General features: G+C 39.2%; 2 protein-coding genes across 9 annotated transcripts in view; one reads left to right on the top strand and one right to left on the bottom strand.

Moving 5' to 3' along the window:
• LOC107697954 (solute carrier family 41 member 3) overlaps positions 1–1,854 on the top strand; it is a 64,951-nt gene extending 63,097 nt beyond the window's left edge. For all 7 annotated transcript variants that reach the window (XM_016498849.1, XM_016498851.1, XM_016498850.1 and 4 more), the window contains one exon: positions 896–1,854. In XM_016498849.1, coding sequence (XP_016354335.1) covers positions 896–1,069 — 174 coding nt within the window. In that variant the 3' untranslated portion in view covers positions 1,070–1,854. The remainder of the gene's footprint in view (positions 1–895) is intronic.
• Positions 1,716–9,781, bottom strand: part of LOC107697955 (carbohydrate sulfotransferase 11-like) — a 19,406-nt gene continuing 11,340 nt past the window's right edge. Inside the window, exons 2-3 of one of the 2 annotated variants that reach the window (XM_016498853.1) lie at positions 5,755–5,837; positions 1,716–4,586 (exon numbers count right to left, since the gene is read on the bottom strand). In XM_016498853.1, the coding sequence (XP_016354339.1) occupies positions 3,747–4,586; positions 5,755–5,837 (923 nt within the window). In that variant the 3' untranslated portion in view covers positions 1,716–3,746. The remainder of the gene's footprint in view (positions 4,587–5,754; positions 5,838–9,781) is intronic. The other variant, XM_016498854.1, reaches the window with a different exon arrangement.

Here is a 9,781-nt window from a genome sequence, read left to right on the forward strand (position 1 = left end):
TGTTTTTTCACTAAATGTTTGGATTTCTAAAATTATTGTGCACTGATTTTTCTAGAATAATTTTTGCTGCCGATTTATCCACTAACCTAGTTTATGATAAATTTTTGTCATAGATTATAAATGAATGAATGGTGCATTTATATAGCGCTTTATTGTGTATTGTTGTACACCCAAAGCGCTTTACAATCATGTGGGGGGGTCTCTCCTCAACCACCACCAGTGTGCAGCATCCACTTGGATGATGCGACGGCAGCCAGACAGCGGCGCCAGTGCGCTCACCACACACCAGCTACAGGTGGAGAGGAGAGAGAGTCATAGAGTCAAACAAGTGGATGGGGATTATTTGGAGGCCATGATTGACAAAGGCCAGGGGGGCAATTTGGCCAGGACACCGGGGTTACACCCCTACTCTTTACGAGAAGTGCCTTGGGATTTTTTTTAATGACCACAGAGAGTCAGGACCTCGGTTTAGCGTCTCATCCGAAAGACAATATAATAAAAGAAAAGAAATATACAATACATAGGCCTATATTTTTTCATAGTTGTTTATTTAATTTTTCTTTATAATGAAGTATTCTGTATCTAGTAGATTGTGAAAGAATGATTATCAGTTCCACACACAGAGATATATAAATTCTACATTTAATTTAAATGAGGGAAAAAAACTTCACTGGTATCGGATCGGTATCGGCCAATACCGAACCCTAGGTATCGGAATCGGTATCGGAGGCGAAAAAGGCGGATCGGAGCATCCCTAATTAAAAGTATCAATTATTGAACGATTAATATTAATCTTTGTAAAAAAAACCAAAAAAAAAACCGTCTGTAATAAGTTGTCACAATATGGGCATTTCATTTTAAGAAATGTAATGTTTAATCTTGTTTTTCCTCACAGGTCGGGATCCTCATTTATACAGCAGACCTGATTGTGCGTTTGATGTGGAGAAAAGGTCTGGACCCAGATAACTTCTCCATCCCGTACCTGACTGCACTGGGAGACCTGTTGGGCACGGGTTTCCTGGCCCTGTGTTTCCGTCTGGTCATGCTAATGGAGGGGCTCGGCTTGTAAAATGCTAGACCTCCTCCTCCCACCTCCAGATCCCAGTTCATGGGACCTTTGCCACCCAGGCTGGCTGCAATGCTTTGGAGATGCGAACTTGTCTGTGGGAAGCTAAAGACAGAATATGAGCCACATTGTTTCTGTGCTTACAGGACATGTCGACTGGAAATATGAAATACATCGGCAGGTATGGACTTAGTAGCTGACAGTCTGTAATATGATTATACTCTTGGTGTGTTGTCCTGTTGCCTCAGTGATGATGCTTTCATACACGCACTAGTCACCTGATAACTGTATAACTTTAGGATGTGCCACAAATTTGTATGTGCCATGTATAAATTGAATTTGACGTTTACAGGATTTAAGACCTTGAAGGATTCTGGGATGTTTGTTTTTGTCAAATATTGTTTTTGAGCGTCTGATTTAGGATCGAAATCTCAAAACTTTGAAGGTCATTCCTTTGCTGTTGTAGTAATTACATACAAGATCATAATTGCTGCTAGATATTTTTACTGGATACTATATCTCATATACAGAGGGTGTAACGTACCTCTAAGTTTGTAATTTTTTTGCACCTGAAATATTTTTTCTCAAAATACCACACTGGAAAAAGACAAAATCTTATATAATGAATGAATTGATGACAATGATATTGTTCATGTAGCAGTTTTATTCAACACATTTGTAATATCTTTACTCTGAATTACAATTAACCTCACATGATTTTTCTACAGTTTAAGTGTTGTGGTCCCTAAAACAGTAAAAAAAATAATAAAAAATTACATATTTGTCCAGTAAACAGGGTTTAACTGTCGTACCAGAGGCAGTGTGCCTTTATATTTAAAATATTAACAAAAAATGAAAGCACATGAAGTCATTGTTGGTTGATGTATTCCCCGTTGTCCACTGGGGAAAAGAACAAAAACATTGAAAACAAGTTAATTTACCCTTCAAAGCAAGATTCCATATTGTCTAGTGCACATTGGCATTCACAGTTTTGCAGCACATGTATGCCCACAAGCTTTCAAAACAGGTGCAAACTGTTAGTTACATCACAAATGGCACACACTGTTGCCACACTCTCAAAAGCTCAGCTCATAGTCACATTTCTCATATAAATCAACCCATTCAAACAACATTCATAATTTTACATCAGAATAATGACATTATGACAGGACAAGCACTGGCACTCCTGTAATTTTCAAATCAAGACATGACGTTCCTCTTCAAATGATTATATATATTGCTCGTTGAAATGTATTATAAACCTAGACATATAGATGACTCTCTTTGTCCTTTCAAAATGCTGAAAGATTCCAGCTCAATATTGAAATAGAGCCTAACTATCAAGATAGAAAACATTTTCCAACAAAACATTTCCAAGAGCAATTTCAGAAGGTTCGATTTGCAGTGTGGCACACGAGGTACCCACTGTGCACCAGGACATGTCTGCCTGTCAGCCAGATATTAGTCAGACGACTCATTCTCACCCTTTCTCTAAAGATTTCATCATCATTTCAACCATAACCATAGGCTTTTTCGCAGACAAGAAGAAATACCTAAATTATTAAGGGTCATTTCAACCAAGTGCTAATGAACCAAAAGAACATTTCACATAGTCGTGAAAACTAATAAGACGTTGAACTCTACTGTCAGGGATTGCTTTTCTCTCACTTTAAGAGTTCTAAGGGATAGATAATCCTCTAAACACATACCGGTACCTCTCTAAAAACCTTTATTGCACTTCAACCCTTATTACAAATTCATAAGACGAGTGTTTCCTCCCAGGATCATGCTGATGTTTGACCTGCAATGGCAAGTGAGTAGTTTGCACCTCACCCTGCATCCATAGCTCAACAAGAGCGGCACTGATGAGGGTCTACCTTTCCCCAACCACAGCTATGTACGGTTTACACAGCCCGTTGCATGCTAAATGAAGGGGAGACTCTATGAGAACACCATTCCTTTCCAGAGTAGCTAAACCACCCAAGGTAGACAGCCTTGTCCAGTTTGCGACTGCAAGAGAAGTCTAAATTCATCCCTTACCTTTGACTCCCTCCAACATATTACCAGCAATCTGCTTGAAACAGTTGACCGTTTGATACCTTTAGACTTGGAAACTACCTTTGTGATTGGGCGTAAGGTTAAGGTCTGAAATCATATCCAGGGAATGTTAAAAAGGAGGCTTTGAGATCAGCTTCAAGGAATCTCTTCGAGATTAACGTCAAGGCTTTGCTGGTTCCAGTTCAAGAGCAAAATCCACAATAAATATGCTACGTAAACAATACCATAAATATCACTTTGTGTGGTGAAGATTAAAGGACATGAAACATTCATAGTATTTGTCTGTTGATGAAGAATCCTGCTCCACTTATCAACATTCAGAAGGACAAAGGCACATACTTGGAGCTCGGTCAAAAGTTACCAAAGCCAAAGGAATTACAGACAGTATTTTGTGAACTTTTGGGATGGGATGGGATGCAACACCCCAGCCAGCACAAATCTGTTCACAGTGCTGAATTTCGCCTCAAGGGACCAATGGAGACGCCATATCCAAGGTGCATCCTCTACAGGTTCCCTCAGGCAATTCACTCGAATCCAGACATGAGCGAAATTTTAGTCAGTGCCCGCAAGACTCACATCCATGTGTGCAAGTTATAGGATCAGTTGAAAGTCACTGAACTGTTCATCTCAACTTCAAGTATGCCGGCACAGAGTAGTTAAAGAGCAAGAAGTCCATTCGGTAAAGGTTAAAGAGTTTCTTCTGGAAAAACGGACTGATATTGTCGAAGAACTTGGCGGCCATGTCACCTGTGGTCCTGGTGCTCTTGGACGTGGCGGGAAATTTGACCTCTCCTTCGGCACCTGCTAACTTCAGGATGTAGCGTGAATCTTGCACAAGAGTCTCATACTTGCCCACCACGTCGTAATGGATCAGGCAAGGGTGGCAAAGTGAGTGAACCCTTTCCCAGTGCTCATTAAACGGTTCCTCTCTCTGAGTCTGGGGGTCTACTAAATAATACACAAATTCCTCGAAAGAGACGTTGTTGCCTTTTTCCAGTGCTTCAGCCTGCGGGTCCGCACGATGCCTCCGGATGATTTTGGTCCCATAGCGTTTATGGAAGGCCGTGTTGTAGCTACGGGTAAACTTGTTGCGATATGCCGAGACAAGTCTCTCGAAGGGTTCGCGCACGAAGACAAACTTCAGATATGTGCGTAGTCGCTGGTTGATCTCGGATGTGGAGTACTCCGAGAGCGAACGCAGGTTGCCCGCTACGTGAGCCTCGTTTGCTGGAATAGCCAGTGGTTCGCGATAGTGCCCATCTCCTGTTAGCACCATCAACACACGTTTCCAGTTTGTACATGCCACTTTGGGGACATAGCAATACAGTAACTTGTGTTTATCATCCACTATGAGGTGGCGGAGGTCCTCCGGGCTGAGTACACGTCTTTTGTGGGTGCGACAGGTTTCCTCCAGGAGCTCCCTTCGACCCTGCAAAGTGGCCTGCACTGCAGACTGCTCCAGCTGGAGGACAGGAAGGAATGGTATGAGAGGAAATGGAATGAAAAAAGTCACCATTTGTGTTCCACGAAAGAAAAAAGTCACATGGGTTCAGAACGGAATTTCATTTTTTGGTGAACTATTGTATTAAAAATATTTTCTTCTGAAACCGAATTTCCGGATTTCTTATCAGTGCACTGACCACAGATTCCACTACACGTATTTGCATGACTTTATGTGATATGACAGTTGCTGTTTGAGGGAAGTTCTTGTGAAACCATGAGGCACATAGCTGTTATAGGAGGGTAACGGTTTTGCCTGGGGGATGATCCACAGATGGGTTTGATAATTGCAATATAATAGGATTTGAAGAGCTGGTAGTGTTTCAACAGGAAGGATTTTATCTAGATGTTCCACTGAGACCTTTAAAGGGATAGTTCACCCAAAAATGAAAAGTCTGCCATCATTCACGTCATGTCATTCCAAACCCCTACAACTTACTTCTGTCTGTATACCACAACAGCAGACGTTTAGCAGAATATCCTGGCAGTTTGCTTCCACTACACAGTGAACAGTGTCTGTAAATTTCCAAGGGTATTGTATGGCTTAAAAAATTAATATGGTGCACAAGTCACACGGATTACTCTTAATATACTATGTTTGCCAATTTAGAAATTTGACAGACCCAGCTATCTTTTACTTGTATTATTTGAAAAGAGCAGCCAGGATTTTCTTCTTTTCAACAGAAGAAAGTCAGTCATACAAATTTGGAAAAACATGAGCAGACTAAAGCATTTTATTTTGAATTATGTTAAATACTACCCTTTAGTGCAAAATCCACTGGCATAGCTGTGATGCATATAGTTTCATTTTGTCAGATGGTTAGCATGTGTCTTTATGATATGGTGATTGTGTAAAAATAAGGTGTTGAGGGTGAATGAATTGAACCCCAATAGGAATGTGAGGTTGTTATTTTAGTAATTCATCTTCCACTGCTGTTAAAATCTGTCCCTTCAACACCAGGGGCCCGAGGAATGCAATCTGTCCTCTGTTAATCAGAGCTATCCCCAAAAATCGTATAATTCATACTTCGAAATTGCTTGCAGAAGTATCATCAAGTTCACTTTGTCTTATTTAATTTAATAACTGTTAATCAACAACATTTCAATGATTTCATTTCTGAAATACATACCTGGTCACTTTCTTGTAGTGTCTGCAAAGGACTTCTTCCTGATTTAACTGAGAAACTGTTCCGGCCCGAAATCTGTTCAGAAGCTACAAGCACACAACAAATGCAAAAGATCAGAAATGGCAACAGAAAGATAATGGCTCCAAAAGCAAAACATTTAGACATCCATTAAACATTTAATTACTTTTTGTAAATGCAACAAATAATATTGCTATTAAATATGGTCATCGTTGGTTTGAAAAAAAAAAACTCGAAGCTTTAAACTTCAGTCTATATCTCGCACTGCTATTGAAAATGAATGATACATCAAATTGGTGATGAGAGCTGTGCTAGTAATCTATGCTAAATATCTTTTTAACAATACAATGAGTGCATTAGCTTATATTAAAGGAATTTATACTGACCAGAATATGACTCGGAGGTGGGGTCTTTTGATGTGGGCTAATAAGAAACTACCCAGAACAACCTAGAAACCACATAGCAACATGCTAAAAACCACTCTGAACGCCTTAGCGACCGCATAGCAATGCCTTGGCAACCACTAACAACATCCCAGCACTGTGACTGCAAGTTTTGCATGTTCAAGCACCACTCAAATTTTCCTCAGAAAGAGCTTCTTTGTGGTTAAGAGACTCGTGAGTCGTGACCTTGTGTGGAGAGAGCAGAGATCAAAGCACTTTGTCTGAATGATCATGTTATTGAGCTATAAAAGATTAGAGCTGTTAATTCTCAGCATATGGGGACCAGCGGGGTTCAGGTTGGTCAGTTACTGCCTTCTCTGACTCCTGCACCTAGCTGATCGGCCCTAAAATTCCTCCTTCACATTTGCATTTTCTATAGGAACAGTCTGTTCTCTTCAGTCCAAGCCACTCCCCACCTTTACTCCCCTTCCCACCCACCCACTCTCACTCTCACTCTCTCTCACACACACACACACACACACACACACACCTTCAGTCTGTGTTGGAGCCCTTGCTGCTAACGTAAGTGATTGGTTTTGCACATGTGCCAGCTAAGTCAAAGGGATACTTTAAATGCTCAGAAAGAGAGCACAAGCTAGCAAGTCTGGGCACTGAGAGAGTGGAATAGTAAGCAATCATGGCAAAAAGAGAAAAGGCACTTTCCATTAATAGCTTCTAAAAAATAAATAAATAAATGGTCAGTGAAAAACAGTGCTTAACCCTCAAAAAATGCTGATCATCAATCTCAGGAGGACAAACTAAAAACATTTAAGCTTTTTGGGAACTTTTCTTTTGTAATTTTCTATCAATAAACAAAAAATAAACATAATTAAATTATTAAATTTAAAAATGATACTAAAATCAGATTCAAAAATTTGGTAAAATATGGTAATGTGGGACACTGATAAATAATACATTAACAATGTATATTTATCAAAGATATCTAATGTTAAAAAAAAGCTTAAAAAGAATTAGTGGTACACCAATTTGTACCTTATTTGTGGAAATTGTCAAAAGACATACTAGAAAAATATGGATTATATGAGGATCAAATGGAAAATGGAAGAAAAATTATATAACATGGAAGGGGCAGAAAGAAGGAAATGTGGAGGGGGTTGAGTACATATACAGACCAAAATTTGTGCTATGAAAGCAGGCGCTGATGGCTTTTCCAGCCTTTATATACACTCATCATTCAACCGGACAAATGGATAAATTAAATGAATACAAAACTGCATATAAGCCAACAAAACATGCAAATGGATAAATTCCACAGTGAAAATCAAGTCTAAATGTGCTTATTTTCCTTTTTATTTTTGGGCTTTTGGACTTATATTACAATTGCAGTAAAGAGTGACACTGCAACATTTGCAAGTGAAATGCTTAAAATTTACCAGCAGCCTTGTTTATAATGGGAGCGATCTGCTTTTGCACAAGGAAGTCTTTACTAAGTTTTCAAAATCAAACAGACAGAGCGTGACAACATGAGTACTCAAAACAGTAGAATCATAGTTCACCTTTCAGCCCTGTATAATTAGGCTGCAAAATTAAGACATGCGAATATTAATTAATTCAGTCATGATGAAGATGTTGCTTGGTAACCTTCCGGGAGCATCTAGTAATAAAACGTAATTAACATTCATGATTGCTTAATTCGCCAGATGATTAGCACCCACTCAACAACGTCTGCCTTTCAGCCAATACATTAGACCAGCTCAGTGAATAAAAAAATAAATAAAATATTAGCATAAAGTCTTGAGTTGTGCTGCTCATATACATTTCAAATACTTTCAATGTGAAATATCTGAGGTACATTTTTTAAAATATGATGTTTTATTAACAAGGTTCGGGAGGAGCACGATCAGATAATCAATCAGTCTGGCTCAGGTGGAGCTCGTCAGCTAATCACCTTAACAAGCACATACAGTGGGTACGGAAAGTATTCAGACCCCCTTAAATTTTTCACTCTTTGTTATATTGAAGCCATTTGCTAAAATCATTTAAGTTAATTTTTTTTCCTCATTAATGTACACACAGCACCCCATATTGACAGAAAAACACAGAATTGTTGACATTTTTGCAGATTTATTAAAAAAGAAAAACTGAAATATCACATGGTCCTAAGTATTCAGACCCTTTGCTGTGACACTCATATATTTAACTCAGGTGCTGTCCATTTCTTCTGATCATCCTTGAGATGGTTCTACACCTTCATTTGAGTCCAGCTGTGTTTGATTATACTGATTGGACTTGATTAGGAAAGCCACACACCTGTCTATATAAGACCTTACAGCTCACAGTGCATGTCAGAGCAAATGAGAATCATGAGGTCAAAGGAACTGCCTGAAGAGCTCAGAGACAGAATTGTGGCAAGGCACAGATCTGCGGCCGCAGTGCCACATGTAGCCGGGCCTCCAGCTGACGTAGCAGTCGCTAGCGCGAGACTGCCTCCGCTAGCAGCCCAGGCCTTGTTGCAATAATATTAAGTAAAGTCGCTTTATATATAATTATATTATAATTATTATAATTATATTATTAATAATATAAAAGGTAGGTCGTTTGTTGTTAAAGGACGTGATGACATTATGGATGTTGATGTCATTTTTTGTAACCAAGACGCAAAACTGCGTAGAACACGCAATGAAATTACTCAAATTTTCTGTATTAATTTTCACTAGCTTTTTACCTGTATTTTAAATGACACATTTTACTCGGATAGACAGATAAGATGAAAAACATTTGATTTTCGTGAAAATAAGTTAAACGGTGTACAATTATAGGTGCAAACCAACAAATAAGGTGTATCATAAAGACAAACATTATGAGACCAGAGGAAAGCAGTCCATGTTAAATCTGTTTTATTATTATTATTATTATTATTATTATTATATATTTTTTTTTCTTCACAAATTAATCTACAGTACCCCATCTCCTGAAATAAACAATTCTCAAACATCTTTGATCAAAGGAATTCAGTGCTCTCATCCTCCAAGCCCGGACGCTAGACAGCCGATAACTTTCGACATCCTTTCTTTTTGTCGATGACTGTAACCATCCCGTCACACGTTTTTAGTTCCAAAAACATCTATCCAAACGATGTTCAATAAACATCGTCCAACCAGTCATACCCGTAGAAAGATTTTCCAGCCACTCCTTCCGAATCGGGGCAGTAACTACAGCAGCTCAAAAAGGTCTCTCATAGCAGCAGATCCAAGCTCTCGGTCGATGGTCATCGGACGCCTTCAAGAGCTATATCAGGACCAATAATTTTCACACAAAGAAAGCCCATCTAATTCTGATCAGTTAAAGAAATTTGAGGCTGCTGCTGCAATGCCTTGAGGCTGCTGCTGCAATGCCCTACTTAGTTTGATACTGTCACAGCAGTGCCCGCTCCATTTGATACTGCCGCCGCAGTGCCCGCTAGGGGTGTGCGATATATATCGTCTGCGATGATATCGTAATTGTTTTTTTAACGATGTGCGATTTGACATTATCGAGTATTTTGCAAAAACCATTCAAAACATCCCTACAGAGCGCACGCATACATTACGTGAAGTCTAGACTAGTGC

Source organism: Sinocyclocheilus anshuiensis, unplaced genomic scaffold (genome assembly GCF_001515605.1).
Source record: "Sinocyclocheilus anshuiensis isolate Anshui unplaced genomic scaffold, SAMN03320099.WGS_v1.1 scaffold78, whole genome shotgun sequence".
NCBI lineage: Eukaryota > Metazoa > Chordata > Actinopteri > Cypriniformes > Cyprinidae > Sinocyclocheilus > Sinocyclocheilus anshuiensis.